The sequence below is a fragment of the Oreochromis niloticus genome, linkage group LG9 (genome assembly GCF_001858045.2).
Source record: "Oreochromis niloticus isolate F11D_XX linkage group LG9, O_niloticus_UMD_NMBU, whole genome shotgun sequence".
NCBI classification, from domain to species: Eukaryota; Metazoa; Chordata; class Actinopteri; order Cichliformes; family Cichlidae; genus Oreochromis; species Oreochromis niloticus.
In genome coordinates this window covers 22,981,720-22,998,629 of record NC_031974.2, presented here as the reverse complement: position 1 = coordinate 22,998,629, position 16,910 = coordinate 22,981,720, and the positions used below count along the sequence as shown (strand labels likewise).

The 16,910-nt window shown below is 42.2% G+C and overlaps 1 protein-coding gene across 1 annotated transcript; it reads left to right on the top strand.

Annotated features, from left to right (window-relative positions):
* The first annotated feature begins 896 nt into the window (after positions 1-896).
* On the top strand, positions 897-12,655 carry dap (death-associated protein). The gene is made up of 4 exons (XM_003443515.3): positions 897-1,111; positions 1,984-2,080; positions 7,821-7,863; positions 11,039-12,655. Exons 1-4 carry the CDS (start codon positions 1,057-1,059, stop codon positions 11,156-11,158), a joined length of 315 nt encoding a protein of 104 aa, XP_003443563.1. The 5' UTR covers positions 897-1,056; the 3' UTR covers positions 11,159-12,655.
* Positions 12,656-16,910: the final 4,255 nt, after the last annotated feature.

The following is a 16,910-nucleotide window of genomic DNA, read 5'->3' as shown; positions in this document are numbered from 1 at the left end:
ATGACTGGAGCAGGCCTGGCTGAAATCTTTCGTTTCTATAAGCTGTAAGATTTTAAGATATATTACTGCCATGTGGGATTTTGATAAACTTTATGGCATCATTGTGACATTGTAGGGTGTTGTACTGGAAAAAGCCTTGGCATTGTTGTGAAGTTTTAAGACATAAAGTATTGTGGGTAATATAACGTCTTTACAGATTTTTCACATTTGGCGTGACATTCAACTTGACCTTGACCAAACTTTGACCCAAATTAAAGCAGCTCAAGCTGTTATTGGTATCTACCGTCACAAAAATCTGATATCTTAGACACTGGACCCTCGGCCGCTAACAAACATGCAGGCAGACATACAAGCAAGCTGAAGCAATTACACGCTGATTGTTGCTTCAGCATCACAGTTTATTGGTGAGAAATGAAAACAGGCTTCTTCATTATAGACGATGACTGCTTACACTGCATTAGAGGCTGTGTAGGTGGAGTTCTACTATAGATACTTATTTTGTTTCATTTATTTGTGTAGCCTGGACGCTTAGTGCTTTTAAAACATTTATAAATTGTGAAAGCGACACTAGTCATTCTCACGACTAATATTTGCACAGTAATGAGGCCAGAGATTAAATCATGAGCTCAATTAGATCTATGTCATGTTTACTCACAAAGACCTTCCTGATGATGTGCAGTACTTTACCGATAGCTCTGCTTTCGTAACTGGGATTTATTGCTCAAATAAATCAGACATACATTACCGGAAATAATAATAATAATAATAATAATAATAATAATAATAATAATAATAATAATAATAAAAGTACTCTGGTAAATCTTTTAACAACACGAATACCTTAGTTGAGATTTTTACGACTGACGTCACCGCGCTTTTTACGGCTCCGCACGACGTCACCACGCATCTCTTCCAAACAATGCTCAGGAAAAAGCCACGTTGACGATCCAGACTTGAGTGTAGTCCACATTTTTCAGGCAGAATAAAGCGGGAACTGCTTTAAAATTGAGGCTCAGCTCCTTTCTCGCAGCAGAGCCCCACATCTGAGCAGGCAGCATGTCATCGCCGCCGAAGGAGAAAATCGAAACCAAAGGCGGTCATCTCCCTGCAGGTAAAGCTCCCTGTGCTGTGGTTTTTTTTTAAGCCTGTTATGAATCTGAAGGCCTTTTGTTTGTGCAATGTCTCAGATCAAAAAAGGAGAGAAAAGATCACATGATGGTGATGATTAATACTTATGCAACCCTTACACTGGCAGATGCCTCAGACTATAAATCGTCTGTGCTGTCCAGATTGCGTTTAGAATAATGTGCCGTAATTATCTTTCGCACATTCCCCTACTTCCTGATTTGCGTGGGCTCTTGCAACATCACACTGCTGACATTGTAGCGACTGGTGAGGATCGCCGGCCCTTTAGAAATGTTTTAGTTTCAATGTTGCCGCTAATGGCTGCTGAATGGCGGGCGGTGACGTGGAGGCCATGGGCTCGAGGCTTCAGCCATGTAGGCTGCACAGAAACGGGAAAAGGTGTACGTGGACATAAGCAGTAGCAGGCAGGGCAGTGGGCCACAGCAGCTGCAGGACTGATAACACAGTAAGATAACCAGTGCACCTCGCACCCAACCTGTGATCAGCGGGAAGCTCACAACACACGCATTAACTTGTAGTGTGTGAGGCTGTCCCAGATCAAGGACAACCACAGAACAGTCGTCCAGCAACTGCTACAACCGACCTCTGTGCAAGTCACAGACATGATTATGTCAGCATTGAACAAAATTCTTAAAATTCATTTATTTTTGCTTCTTCAAACGCTGGCTATAAAATAAAAAGGCCTAAGTCACCTAACTCTCCAAACACAGCTAAAGTGGCTTTTTTAATCTATTTGAATTTCCTGTTTTGATAGTGAGAGCTTGAACAAATTCTCTCAGCTGATCTGGCAAATCACTGCATACGTGTTCTGTCTCTCTGTGTGTGGGTGTGCTCCAGTAAAGGCAGGCGGTATGAGGATAGTGCAGAAGCACCAGCCAACTCCTGCTCCAGAACCACCGCAGAAAGATGACAGCGAGGAGTACATCAGCAGCAGGTAATGCGCTCGCTTTTGAGAAAGACCCGAGTAGTCGAGCCATCGCTCGGGTAGAGGGATCTCTTGAGGTGACTGTAAACCACAGAAAGTCAATCAAAGGACCATCAAAACCACCACAAAAGACCTACAAAGAGACGGAAATGGCATCAGATATGTGCGACGTAGCCACAGTGACGCATAACTATCAAAGCGGCAGGCAAAACAAATACAGAGATGAAATGACTGCTAAGTTTTTGCACAGATATGCAAAAACTAAGCATTATGCAGGCAAAATGAAAGATGAAACTGCATGATAAGACACTAAAAGGCTGCACGGGGATTCAAGACGAAACTAACGCACAGTCTTTCAAATGTGAAAGGCTTTGTCATGTCATGTGTTTTTGTTTTTTTAATAAAACCTAAGTACACACATATTTGTTAGTCTGTGTGCAGCCTTTAACTGTGGTGATTTGTAAATTGCTAATCACAAACACGCTCTGCAAATTGCCAACCAAGGCATTTAGCGGCTTTCGTTTTTCCGTAAGGCTGTACTGTAGGCAGTTCCGCGGCAGACTTTTCATGTGTTGTCGCCAGCTAATTCAGTAAACAACATAATTACTGCATAATTACAGCATTAACTCGAACAGCCTATTCAGCAGTCGCTATTGTTTTGCCATAAACAGGCTCGGTTTTAATGTTTTACATCACGCTGGCTCTGTTTGCGAGAGACAATAATTGTTCCGTCTCCGCATTAGCATGTTCGTCTTTTGTTGCTTGAATTGCATTGCTTGTGCTGAGGTCTCTCTGCTCTGCAACGGCGTCGTTGCAAGTTGCTCCCTTTTTTCCGGGTAGCTGCGTGTGTCTGTCTTTGAATGTGTGCTTGTACCCCCTCCTATATCTCCTCAATATTCATAAGGGTACGTCAGCTGTGTGCGTATCGGCACAGGTGGCATATTCTCACCACATATCTGTGTGTGTGCGTGTGTGTGTTAATGAGAGGTGGTAAATGGGAAGTGACAGGCAGTGCACAGCAGTGAGCAGGGTTCAAGAACATTGCCAACTGTCAGGAAATTTTCTGTGCACTACTTTCCACACGTACGCACACTAAATGACATATTGCATGGTCTTCATCTGCAAAGCTGGTTGGTTGAGTCTTTTCCTGTAATAGACTAGCATCAAGCCTGTCAGCACCAGTAAGTCATTTCCTGCTGCCGTCTTCTCTTTTCTGCCAAGATGACGGGTGGTAATAATAGAGAGGGCATTAAAGTTTAAAAATTGAGGCCAAGTATTTATCGCAAGTACAAAAAAGCATGCAGACTGCGCTTTATACCTGTTGTAGATGGTGATCGGCGCTATTCCAGCTTAGCAAGTATGTACTTCCTTATTTTGTCATGTTGTTTGAGAGTATATAAAAACAAACTGCTTGTCACCGGTGCAGTGCAAAGGATCCTTTATGATTCTTTATCCAGTCCTGTTTGCATCATCTCCTTGCATCGCATCATGACTTTAGGACTTGCACAGTTAGAAATACCCAAACAACAAGGCCTCTTCCAGATATTTGCCTGCAGAGCTTACAGTGTAGAAAGATCACATCTTTTTGCACTAATTAGGAAAATGGAGCATTTTCTTCACCCACTGCGACCCTGCCCTGCCCGCTCTCATCTTTTGCTCCGCAAGTTCAGGTGCACGTTCTTCGTTGTGATCTAAAGATTACCTGTCAGCACATCTACAAAAACAGAGGCAGAGTAGGTGCACTCACTAAATACAATCACTGCAGCTCTCGGTCACACGCACTTCTGTCGGTCCCTCTCTGTGTCACGCTGATGGACGTCTAGCAGGTGGCTACTGGGTAAATTTCGTATTAGTTGCAGCCAGTGGAGCGTTGTTGTCGGGGGAACACCTGCCTCTCCCAATCTAGCTGAGATGGACAGATGAAGCAAGGAAAGAAATAGGCGGCTGGGATTATGGAGGGGAGAGGATTAGGATAGGAGGGGATTATTATCGTATGGTAAGGGGTGCTGTGGCAGTATGAAGATAGGAAAAAGGACAGGTAAGAGATGGAGAAGGGGTGGAACGAGTGGGAAAAGGCCAGAAAGGGGAAGCAAAAGCTGGAGCTTCCTGCTCCATAATCGTGTGAAAGTGGTTCTCATAAGCCATCAGGAACCACTATGTAAAACATTCAGGTACAGTGTGATGTACATTACAAGAGTAAGAGAAGTTTAATAGGGGTGAAAAAAGTCCCACTCGGTGCGTTATGAACTTCTTGCACATCTTTCGGATGGGACTCTCAGCTGAATGTCTATAAACTACATGCCAGGTGATCGGCTTTGTGTCGGATGCACTACAGGTTGTGGTGAGAGGGGGATATGTTCCAGAGACTCGGAAAAAGATCGACTCAGTCGCTGCACACATACACTGTGCGCAGGAGCTGTGGTGAGATGTGCAGTAGGTTGACAGCTCATGGTGAAAAGTTGAGAGGAGAGAGAGGGAGATAAGGGGGGAAGAGGAGGGAAGACGGGCAACAGGCATCAGTTTCTATGGCAACCAGCACCTCGCCCACGGCAACAAACTTCCTGCTCTGCTGAAGCAGAGAGAGAAATGGGTGGGGTAGAAGTAGCAGTGGCTTTATGGCTAAAAAAATAAAAAGGTTAAAGAAAAACGTCACGCAGATGGATTATTGCACAGGTCTACATTTGACTTAACAGTTGAGATTTCTGACTCTCCGTCACTCTTTTCCTCCCCTGTTCCTCTCTCTCTTTCCTCTAACTCTTCCCCTCTCCTGGCACTAAGCCTCCCCAAGATCCCACGCAGCTCTCTACTGCCCCCTGCAGACTCATTCTGCCTGTGAACGCAGCCGCATTCCTCCTGCGCACAGAAAACCAAAAAAAGAGGTCTTTGTCACTTTTGATTTCTCCTTCTCTCTGCCCTCCTGTCGTTCCTCTTCACCGTGCAGATAGAATAGATTACAAAGGTGTCAGTAGTCTAATCTGAAGGATAATGCTTTTGTGCGGTATCTAGATCAAGGATTCAGGGCTTGCCATGGTGTGGTTTTACTAATCTCTGATTAATAAGTCTTAAACAGAGTGACTGTTATCTGTTTATCAAGTGTGACTAAAACCTGTCATTAGTGTTTGTCTGCAGCTGGTGATTATGCAGTGGCTGCGGACAGCTTGCAAATTACAGGAAAAATCGGAACCCTTGGCCCTGCAGTGAGGAGATCCGCGGCTGGGAGAGGCATTTGTTGGCACGGTTTAGGTCCGCTTGTTCCATTAGAGGGGAGGGTTGCTTCAAATCAATACGGAGCTGCTGCCTGTGATCACCTTTATGCTCTGATGCAACATGTCTATCTGGAAGGGAGTAGTCTCTTCCAGAATGGCAACACTCCCCTCCACAGGGCACCAAGGGTCAGCGCGTGGTTTGATCGTGGTTTTTCCCGGCTGGGAGTTGGCATTTGGGTGGGTTGCATGACTTCGGATCTAAGCACAGTTGGTGCATTTACAGGAATAACGATGAGTCTACGTTGCCTGTTATTTGTGACCATTTGATTAAAAATATACGTTGTGCATGAGAAAATGAAACCAATAGTAACAATTTTAATGAATCACCTTTGAATTTGGCTAAAGCCTCTTTGAGTTGGTCCAAAAAAACAAAACAAAAAAGCTGAAGTAATCTGACTTGTACGGTGTTGCCTTAACAGTCACCAGATCAAACCAAACTGGAGAAGACCTCCGCCGTCATCAAATGAAAGAATATCGTTTGATAAAACATGTCCCATCCCCAGAAAACCAGTGCCAAGGTGGATTTAAACTGTTCTGGTAGCACATATTGGCCAAGGATCTAGGAAAAAAGCCACATTCCAGACTTGAGCGTACTCCCAAGGAGAAAAAAACCAAAGTTTTGTGTGTTTAGCCAGTCGAGTAAAAAGCTTATTTTCTTTGAGTCCGATCAAAAACAAAACTCTTAAAACCTGAAGGAGCCAAATGCTTGACTGTTTTACAGCTTAACCCCCCACCACCACTCCCAGTTTGTCTAGACATGTCTTATCTGTCTGCTGTCTGTTGTTATGATGCCCTGATGCCAGGAGCAAGAGACACCCTTTGAAACAATATCCTTAATTCTATGCACTGACCTTTCTCTTAAATCTATTTTTTTTTTTAAATATCTCTCACTTTATTGTCTATTGTATAATATTTCAAGATTTCACCTCAAAGTGCACATTGGAGAGGGATACTCAGTACAATACAATTTGACTGCCCAGCATGAGTCCACACTGTGTCACTATATGAATACATATCCAACTGAGCATTGCTATTCACTTCAACCCAAGTGTTGCATCTGACTGTCGCTTCAAATGAGCCAGAAGGGCTAAAACAACTCCTGTACCTATGTTACATGTTTTTATTTCCAAGTCTATAAGTAGAGTTAACATCCAGGATAAACTGTTTGAGTTGATCTTCTGAAAAGCACTTTTTTCCCTTTTCATCTTCACTTGCTGATTTACCCTCCACCTGCTCCCCAGCTAGCCTTAAAAACATTTAAAAATCTACTTCCACGACCTCCTCCCATCTAACTTAGTGTTGATTAGAATAAGGAACACTTGCGGTGCTAATGTGCTACATTTTCAGTTAATTGAATTGCTAATAGAGAACCTCTCAACCTCGCTTTTTGACAAGCGGCTAGCATGGAGTAATCGATGATATTCGACGTATCTAGGCGTTAATGTAATACCAAGGTGTGAATTTTCTCATTAAGATGAGTGCCTGGATGTTGATCGGTGAGTTCGATGTTTCACAGATGTGTTGGAAATCTGCAACTGTTAATTGGATAAGTTGTGCGCGAATCATAAAAATATTTTTTTTTTAAAGAAAGGAGCAGATGGGTTGAAAATGTTCGTATTTTGACTGCTGAGACTGCAGTTTGAAGTGTGTGTCCAAAACTTTTCATCTTTTTTCAATCTAAATTAGGCCGGTAATGAGGTAAGCTGTAAGCTGGACATGCTTGCTGCTATAGTTAATGTCCTTAAGTGGAGTTTTGAAGGTGGCTAACTTGACTGCACTTTTAGCCGGAGGGGTGACTATGCCGTAAAATTAGACGGCACTCGTTTGTCATGTCAAGGTCGATACTTACCTCGGGTTCCGCATTCCTCCTCCTCATCTTTTTCTCTGCCTCCATCCCTTCCCTCCATGTCTGAGTGAGCGCTCGCCTGCCTCTCTCCTTCATCCTCTTTTACTCTCCTCTAACAGTCTGTTATTATATAGGTATTTCACTCCCTGGTTCTCTCTGTCCTCTTTCTCCTCCTCCTTCTACAGTACTTTACCCTTCATCACCTTTCTTTCCTCTCTGTTCTCCTTTTTCTCCTCCTCCCTAAATCTTTTTTCTTCATCTTCATCATCAGGCTTCGCTTTAGCTCTCTTTCTCTTTCAGAGGTTTAGTTTTCTTACTCACTCCTCCCTTCCCCTCTTCCTTTCCATCTAGAAGCTGTGAGCCTCAGTGTTTGGCCAGAATGAATGGGAGCTATTTAAGCTGCTGGCAGGTCCATCCGGGGTGTGTAGTGTGTGTGTGTGTGTGGGTAGGTAAGTGGGTGGGTAGGTGTTGGAGGTTTTTGGCACCTTTGGGATGTTCCTTATTTATTTGATGTAGGCAAACTTGTGTAAATGTTGGCATAAAGTATATGCAGACAGCTGTGCTATTGACCTGGTTTAAAAAAAAGTAATTGTCCTTTCTAATTTCTCTTTTCGGTCTCCTGTTTTTTTCTTTAAAGTCCACCGAGGGCCCCTGTGATTGTGTCTGGAGTGGTTACAAAGGTAAGACACACATTTATACAGACCACCAGTGGTGTTGAAATAAGCATTATAATGTGGTTTATATCTGGGACAGGGGTTCTACAGGGACCATAGAGGCTCAGCAGAACAAGACAGAGAGATGGGAGAAAAAGCAGGGGAGGGAATGAAAATCGAGAAAATACTGGTGCCAAATGAGATGAGGGAAAAATGGCTTATCTGTTATTTATGAATCTGGTTTAATAAAATGTGGTGCCACCGTGCAGCGCCAAAACCTTCTGCAAAAAAGACCACAGAGTTGAAGCTGCTTCTCTGACACACTCCCAACCAAAACTGGAAATTGCAAGCTGCACATTAGCTAGTAGTTCACTTTGCTGCAAAATGCTGGGTATTAACCACACATGACTTTAACTGCATCAGTCTCAGAGTCTGTTTAGGCTTTTACAGCCTTGACCTGCTGCTTTGAAAAGCGGGTCAAAGTCTGTGAATAGCTGTTTGTGTTTAATTCTTTTTGACTGTATGTGTGCGTGTGTCTGTGTGAAAAGTGTCCTTGACTGGCTGGATGGCTTCGTTCCCCGCTTTGTGTGTGTGTGTCAGACCAGGCAGATTGTTTGCGGAAGATTGCAGTGATATCAGAAGGTGGCAGGCATCCCATTTATCCCCCGATCCTCCTCTAGCCTTCCCATTTGCCCCTATCACTGCCATCAAGCCCAGAGGCTAGCAGTGCACAAAGCCTCAGAAAAGCCTTTTAAGAGTTAAGTGAAACACTTCAGTGTGTGTGTGGTCTCCAGAGTTTTTTTTCCCCTTTTTTTAGCTTACAAAAAAAGATGCCTCCTGGCTATGTACCTTCAATTTTTCTTTCAGTTGCTGAATGTGTTTCTAAAATGCATTTTTTTATAATAGAACTATTACCAGGAAGTAAAGCATCTAAAGAAGCTGAAGAAGAAGGTAGAAAAAAGGGAAGAAATGCAATTACAGGTCTAGCAATTATTAAACGCCCAGAGTAAGTTTTTTTTCAGACTTTGTTTCTTCTTCTTACCTGTAATCAGATCACACCACAAAGTCTGTACACCCATCCCCCCCCCAAAAAACTGTCAAGAGTCCTGAAACATAAGGTTTACACATGACCCTATGCCATCCTGTGAAAAACTAAGTACACACCAATAATTTAGTAGCTTTCAGAACCAACTTTAGCAAGAACACCTTGAAATAATGGTTTTCTGACTGACCATCAGTCTCTGACATCATTGTTGAAGAACTTTGCTTCTGGTCTTTGACGTCTGCAGGCGTTCAGTTGCGCACAGCTCTCTTAAGATCATGATGAGGTCTGGACCTCCTTGGGTCATTGCATCACCTTGATTTTTTCTTTTTCAGTCATTCTGTTGTAGATTTGCACCTGGGCTTAGGATCATTGTCCTGTGCATGACCCAGTTTTGACCTTTAGCTTTTGGACAGACGGCCTCACATCAGACTCTAGAATATACTCCTGTATACTTTGGTATACAGAGACGTTTATAGGTGACCCAGTGACTGCAAGGTAACCACGTCATATGGCTCCTAAACGAGCCCAAATCATCACCCCTCCAAGTCATCATTGTGCTTGATAGTTGGCATGAAGGGTTCGCACTGATATGCTTTGTTTGGTTATCATGAGATGTGGTGCTATGCATTATGGCCAAACATCTCCACTTTGATCTCTCAGCCTAAAGCACATTGTTCCTTAAGTTTTACGGTTTGTTCGTTCGCATACTGCAGCCTAGTAAAGTCCTCCAACATGAGAACAGGCCTTTTGGGCTTGATGATGTTTATTACAGACATTTTAATCTTTAATTCGATTAAATATCTGAAAATAGGATACATTTTTTGTTGATTTTTGGCATTGTCATTTTAAGAGATGCCAGTCACCCTCACTTCTTTTCACAGCGTGTTGCAATAAGACAGTTAATTTGTTAGATTCCCTCCTATACCTCTGCAGTAGGATGGAGGTATTCGCGGAAAAAGCTTTGAGCTTCAGAAGAGAGTGAAGGGTAATTGGAGGTTAATATCATCCACATCCCCTGGAGTCAACTCTGGAATTTTCTTTAAATAAAAGAAGCACACACATGCACACTTTGTTTGTGCGCCCACCTACACACAAACACCATCTTGCTGGAAAACCAGTGCACAGCCACACGCGCGGTGAAAAGAAACCCCCAACACATTAAGCAGAACGGATTAGGGTCAGGCGAGGATGGGGTGGGTGAGTAAAGTTCAGCAAGAAGCTCAGAAAGACAGGCTGTGTTTGTTTGTAGAGGGTTGATTAAAAGGGTTATATAACTCCGTCCATGTGGACATCCTAAGAAATGAGGCTATCAAGGAACCATGTGTTATGCTGTTATTTTTATGATGGCGTAACATCCACATATGGTAACATCTGGATGAACGAGAAGGCATCAGCAAATTGCCAGCTTAAATAAACTCAAAGATTTCAGATGGAAGAATTAAAATGGCCAGTAATCCCGTCAGTCACACACACACAGCAGTGGACTGTATGTGTTAACTCTGTGCTTTTCATTCTTTCTTTGAGCGCTTAGTTTTACAGCTTTAATCAAGCTCACCAGCCACCATCAACCTATATAACTGTACAGTATATAAAATCTCCTATTCACACCCATGCCTATATGCAAGTCCAGTTTTATTGCTCAGAAAGCAAAGCATAAAGAGAAGGCAACAGCAGATGGAGCAGGTAGAAGAAACGGGACAAAGAAATGAAACGCTGGCAGAGATAGAGAAGTAAGGAGTGAGGATAACAACAAAAAGAGGACGAAATCCAACTGTGATTCTCCTCTAAGTTGCTGATTAAAATTCCCTGACTTGATCCGATTTAGAAACAGGAAGGCTATTTATGTGCATTTTTCTTGGAATAATAGATTAAACCTGGAGAGCAGATGAGGGCTCCATACTGTACCTGTCATGCATCTTCAGGGGGATCAGTGGGAAAGGATTTAAAGGTCCAGATACTGTATCATATCACGCAGGGATAAAGTACGCAAACCTGGTTATGAACTGAGTTCTATACACACACATACATTTTTTCAGTCCTTTAGATTGTCTATGATGTTGTTTTATCCTTACACTACTAGCCTTTTGGCTTAGCTTTTCTTTTTGGTTCACAACTTTGTCCTCATTTGCTGTTTTTTATTTGCTGATTTATGTTTAGGGTGATAAGGACTTCACCCCAGCTGCTGCCCAGGTGGCCCACAACAAGCCCCAGCCTGGTGTTCCCAAGCTGCCCCCTGCCCAGCACATCAACCAGCACATCCACCAACCCCGCAAGTGAGCCAGGCGCCAATCTACAACCAAGCCACCAAGCTACTAACTCCACCAGCCGGCCTTCCAAATGGAACAGATAGGATGAAGACAGTTCCCCACCAGGCACAGATCTCCTCTAAATGAAAAGAGTAATTACATATTTTGAGAAATTTGTCAGTAACAAGACACCTGAAGTCAGTAACGCTTCAGTGCAAGTCCCACTTTTAATACCACTGCTGCATTGGTGCCGCTCTAGTAGCTCTGCACTTTAGGGTTCTCTCCTTTTGAAGGATTATTTTCCACTTGAATAAGTCTTAAGGTGATATAAACTGATGAAGAGTGTTCTTAAATTTTTCTCTTTCAAAAAAAAGAAAAAAAGAAAATCAAATATAAACAGAAACCGATCTCAGATCTGAGTCTGTTTGGGGAACTTTGACAACATCCAGTCAATCACAGCAACCTCCCAATCAGCCCAACCAAGTTCACAATATGATCCTTTGATCTTTGCAAAAGAACCAATCAACAAGTTAAGGAGGTGGATCCCTGTTTATTAACCCTCCAAACCAAAAAAAACCCCCCACAGAAAGCAGCTTTTGAGTGTATAATTCAGCAGCTTTGACAAGAGAAAGTACGACTAGCAAATTACATGACAGCAATAACCAATCATTAGCGCATTAGTGCTTAATTGCATTCCATTTGACCTGGTCAACCATATTATATATTAATGCTAGAAATGTCTAAGAGAATAAGCGATGTAATGTTTGATTGGCCTTCATTTGAAATTTTTGAATATATTTAAATATTACAGATATGTTTGCTGTAGTGAGGCCATTACCCAAGAAGCTTTTTGTTTATGCTTGATGTCATCAGTCGAAATGCGAGCACATGCTAACGAAGCTTCTGAGCCACAGTCGAACCTGTTGAGCTTTTATCACCGTTTCCTCCCAGTGTGCCCGTTCTTACCTTTATTTAACAGAAAGGAATCCCTCACAGTTGTTATCGGCCTCAGCTGTATCGGTATTTATCGTTTCCCGTAAACGTAACCTGTTCACAGTAAAACTCTACCATCGGTGCCTCATCGCTTAGATTTTGAAGATGCGCAGACTCATTGGTCTCGTGTTTATTTGTTGCAGAATGAAAGTGCAGCGAAATATGTAATGAAACTTAAAGAGTACCACCGGCTGCGGCATGCTCTGTGACTGCATTAACATTAGCCCAGATATCACAAGGGACTTAATTACAAGGTGAACAAAGCATTACAGAGAAGCAGTTGAGCAAAGAGCGAGGCGTTAAACTGTCAGATGAAGGTGAAAATGGGAACATTAAAGGAGAATAGCACAGGTGTAACAAAAAAGAGCACTTTCTACATTCCATACAAAAAGCGTCGAAGCAAAGACATTTCAGCCACGCGACTGTTTATCGGCGTACGATGAAGATGCAGCACGTTTATCGTTACTCGGCTCAAAACGTGTCAGAAATGTGTACAACCTCCCGAAAATCCAGATTGGGTTTCCCGAGAGTGATATGCTTCAATACACACAGACACACACAACACCCTTTTCCTTAAAACCCACTTGCGCTCTAGTGTTATTTGTTGCAACACTAATGTTCAGGTTTCCAGGAAAGAAACAAAGAAAATGATGTTGCCAAGAAGAAGTGATTTCCTGTGTTAATTTAATTCAATTTCAATTTTTTTTTTCTTCTCAGTACTTTCTTTTCTTGAATTGTTCAAATTGTAAAAAGTCATTGAGTGGACTTAGGCATTAGGTATGGTTGTCATAGTAAATAAAGATATAGACTATCTTGAAAAACAACTTTTCAGTTTGTCTTTATTTAAACATATTCGTGAATGATGGGGGCTGGAAAAAAATAAACTTTTGTGGTTCTTTATGGGAAATGATCTAATATTTTGCACACTGAAAAAGTTCAGACTAGTCCCACTTGATGGATTGTGTGCTGTACCCCACCTAGAGCATTTGGGCGTCCCATGGTGAATTAGCACCATGCACTGAGGGATTAGGGCTCAGGTGGTGTTTTGAAATGAAACAGAAGCATCTCTCCAAGAGCTATCTGCTGTTTTCCCTTCATCACACAAGCACACACACACACTGTGCACCAGGTGTTAGTGCATGTAATCCATCTTTACACAAGCATCTACAATCAGGTGTTCTGTCAGCTTATGTTAGCCCAATAAACCAGCCAGTGCAGGCTTACTTGGTACGAGTCTCAGTCAGCAGGCTGAAACTCCCCATTAAAGCAGACACAATCTCCCCACTCTCCTTGGTTGTATATAGTTCTCTCGGCGTGGCAGGCCTCTCATTCCCTGCCATGCCTTATTAGACTGACTGGGAGAACAGAGCGTAAGTGAGACGCTGCTCAAAATGTATTATAGTACCAGGCTCTGATTTTTTTTTGTCTGTGGGAGTATAAAACTGAGATGGTAATTTATTCTTAAATACTTGTTTTTGCCAGGATAAAAATGTTGATTGCTAGTCTATCCAGTGAACAATAGGTCAACGGTTAGAGCTTAAAGCTAAAGTCTTGATTTTAAGCAAAATTGGTTTTCCTGTATCACCTTTTCTGATGTAGTGGAGAGTCTTTGGAGTGACATACTTTCTTAACTCTTTACTCCTTGAAAGGTCCCCTGAAGAGCAGTTTCTGTTATATTTCAGGCATGCTTATAGAACAACATGTCTGGGTTTGCATCAGAGAATAGAGAGGGTAGTCTTTGCCTACGCAGCTGCTGTTGGAAAAACATGGAAACTATTCTAGTAGTCATCGAACCACATCTCTATGGTTCGATGGAGGTGGTCAAATGCCGTTTTTAAGGAGAAAGAGTTGAGCCGTTCACTCGTTGATTGGCTCAGGTCGGCTCTTGTCGCTGCCTAGTAAGAAGCCACTGGCCTCCCTGTTAGGAGAGATATCCAAAATGACTTCTTGTAGTTGCGTATCAGCAGGTAAAATAGGTCACCTGTCTTGTCTGACTCCTTCAGCAGGCTACACGGTTGTTGTCAAGTCGCTGTTTGGCCTCAGCACCAACTCATTCTCATTTAGAATCACTTTATGATATCAGTCCAAAGTATACACTACCCGCTGCTGGCCATGTGGCTCTCAGGAATATTAAAGCAGACTTGAGCAAGATGAGGCCGGTCATTACTGCGACGGAGCCGCCTCAAAAACCTTACTTTAGTGCGATGGTTTACTCAGACCACAGGTGGCACAGAGAGCAAAAGATATTTATCAGCCAGGTCAGAACGTTTTTGGACTTTGTGCACGGTCACTGTTAATGATAAGGCAGAATGGTTGAAATGGCCAAATTACGGTGACATTTTGGCTCCACTTTAAGAAAAAAAAACAACTGCAAGCTCTCGTCTGTCCCATTTCCTTTCCATTCTAAGCCTTGTGGGACACCATGAATCCTACTGTACATCAGCGGGATTTTCTGTTAAACCAACCCATTTTCTCAAGTGTTGCTGCTGGAAACGTCTGACAGAAAGTGTAGCTTAGTGCTTTGTGTCAAGTTTGGTGTTATCAAAACTCCTGGGGAAAGATGGCTGTCTTTTACAAAAGAAAGTTGCTCCCTGTAAAGTTTTTCTTACTTTTAAGAGTGAGGCCGCTTTAGGATCTCATATTGTCGATAGTTCTGATGCTGATTGAACTGTGAGACTTTATCATTTATTAATCGTTTTCAGCTTTTCAGAATGGCGTTCTTTGAGAAGACCTTACTTTACCCCTGACTGCATCACGCTATCATTTCAGAATACATTTTTTTAAAGAAGTGACTATATTCCTCTAACTCTATCAGTTGTGTCATTGATTATATGTGGTTGTTGCTAAATTTGAAAGAATTGTGAATATAATGATAATATTTTTGAACTTTTGTTTATAATAAGGCCTCAGATCTGATTAAAATTTTAAACTTGATCACACTTTTATCATTTCATACATACATTGCATACCATGTTTTTCTTTATTTTTTGTGGTATTATTTGACAGAAGTCACTCATATGACTTGCACTGGGCAAAGCATACAAGCACACATTCAAAATAAAAGCGCTGATATAAATTTTAGGGAGGATACCCAAAGCAGGACCACTTCCTGAGATTTAATAAAGACAAAAAACTAAAATAAAATCCAACAAGCTCAAATGTTTGTATACCTTTTAGAAAGGGTCTTTTTTTAGTCTTTTCAACTTAAAAGCCTCACGTGTTATTGCAGAACCAACCAGCAGAGGGCGCCCGCTGAGGATTCCCCATCAAATTCACAGGATTGGAAGAAGCTCTCATTCAGTGCCAACGCGGAATCAGGTCACCCTGTCCCAATCCCAGCCTGTAGCATCCCAGCATGACATAATAGCTGTCACACTACCAGTGGACGGTGCGCTGCTTATTTTGACACTTCTAAAATTTCTGTGAGAGATTTGGGTCGTGGGGTGGGGGTGGTGCTGACCAAGCCCGTGGCTCTTCATAATCCCAGGTTACAATCTTAGCCAACAGCTGTTTGAGCTACAACGATGACCTAAATATGGTCTGATTCATTCAGGGCTAATAGGTTTTGTCCTTTCCCTGCACCACACACTCATACAGCGCTTTCTGTTTGTGTGAAAATGGGATTTGTGAACAAGCTGTAACGGCACAGAGACATAAGCCTGTAATGACTCTAAAAAGTACCTAAACTGCATTCTGTTATTCCACAGAAACCTTTAAAAAAAGTTGACTGACTGACAAAAGACAAACACAAAAGTCTAATGTAAATGAATTTGGCTTTTATTCATGGCAAGTTAACCTCGGTTGACTCGTGACAAACTGCAAACGGCAGACTCTGTCGGCAGTGATACTGCTCTGCCAGCAAAAATCCATTTTCATATAAAACATGTTAATGTTAAATATGCTAATCCCGGAGCCACTTAGAGTTTCTGAAGTGTAGAGTTCAAGTAAATGTGCAGCTCGCTCCTCTTTTGTCATGTTCAAATTATTTCCTCTGGGCAGTATCTAAGCAGATTGCCACTCTGAAGTCAATGAAGTTTATTTGAAGAAACGATTTGGCTGTGCAGTGCCCTTGTAACCCCTCAGCAACTCATCACCATGTATATTAGACACACGCTCTTGGATAGCACTTAAGCCCCAATCGCCACGAGGAGTTAGGAGCGTGAAATTGTGCTCTTGAAATTCCAGACAATGTTATATCACTGCGCTCCCCGTGGCTCTGTAGGTTTAAATCACGGTTATTTTTCACCCCATTATTTTCACTGTTTTAATGTTATAGCAGGAAACTGACCTCTCTGCGCTATAATGGGTTGGCTGTTTTTATGATCAGAGTGGCCGCATGTTACACATCATCACTTCAGGCGCTCCTTTGTATGTCAAAACTTGCATGTAGTGTTTTGTTGTTTTTCTCCCCCTGAGCGGAGCCCCTAAAAACGCTATGAAGATCAGAAAGAAGACTGAGATTATTTTTCTAGCACTACACGGCTGAGGCATTTATAAATCATCAATAAGGCTAGGTTAATTGAGTCCACGGTCACTGTTAGTGGAAACTTTATTTCATTCGCAACATCCACACCTTGTGCACACGACTCATTCCCAGTCACTACATGAAGTTAAGCCCTGACCTGTGTTAACCCTTTAAAGCCTGGACCATGAAAAATTACAATAATTAACTGACTGTTTAGTTTCTGATTGAATAAAAAATACATGTATATATTAATTTGCACATAATTGCTACATCAGGCATTGTTTTGGTTTTTTTTTTTTGCAATTTATGTACGTTTTTTTTGGGG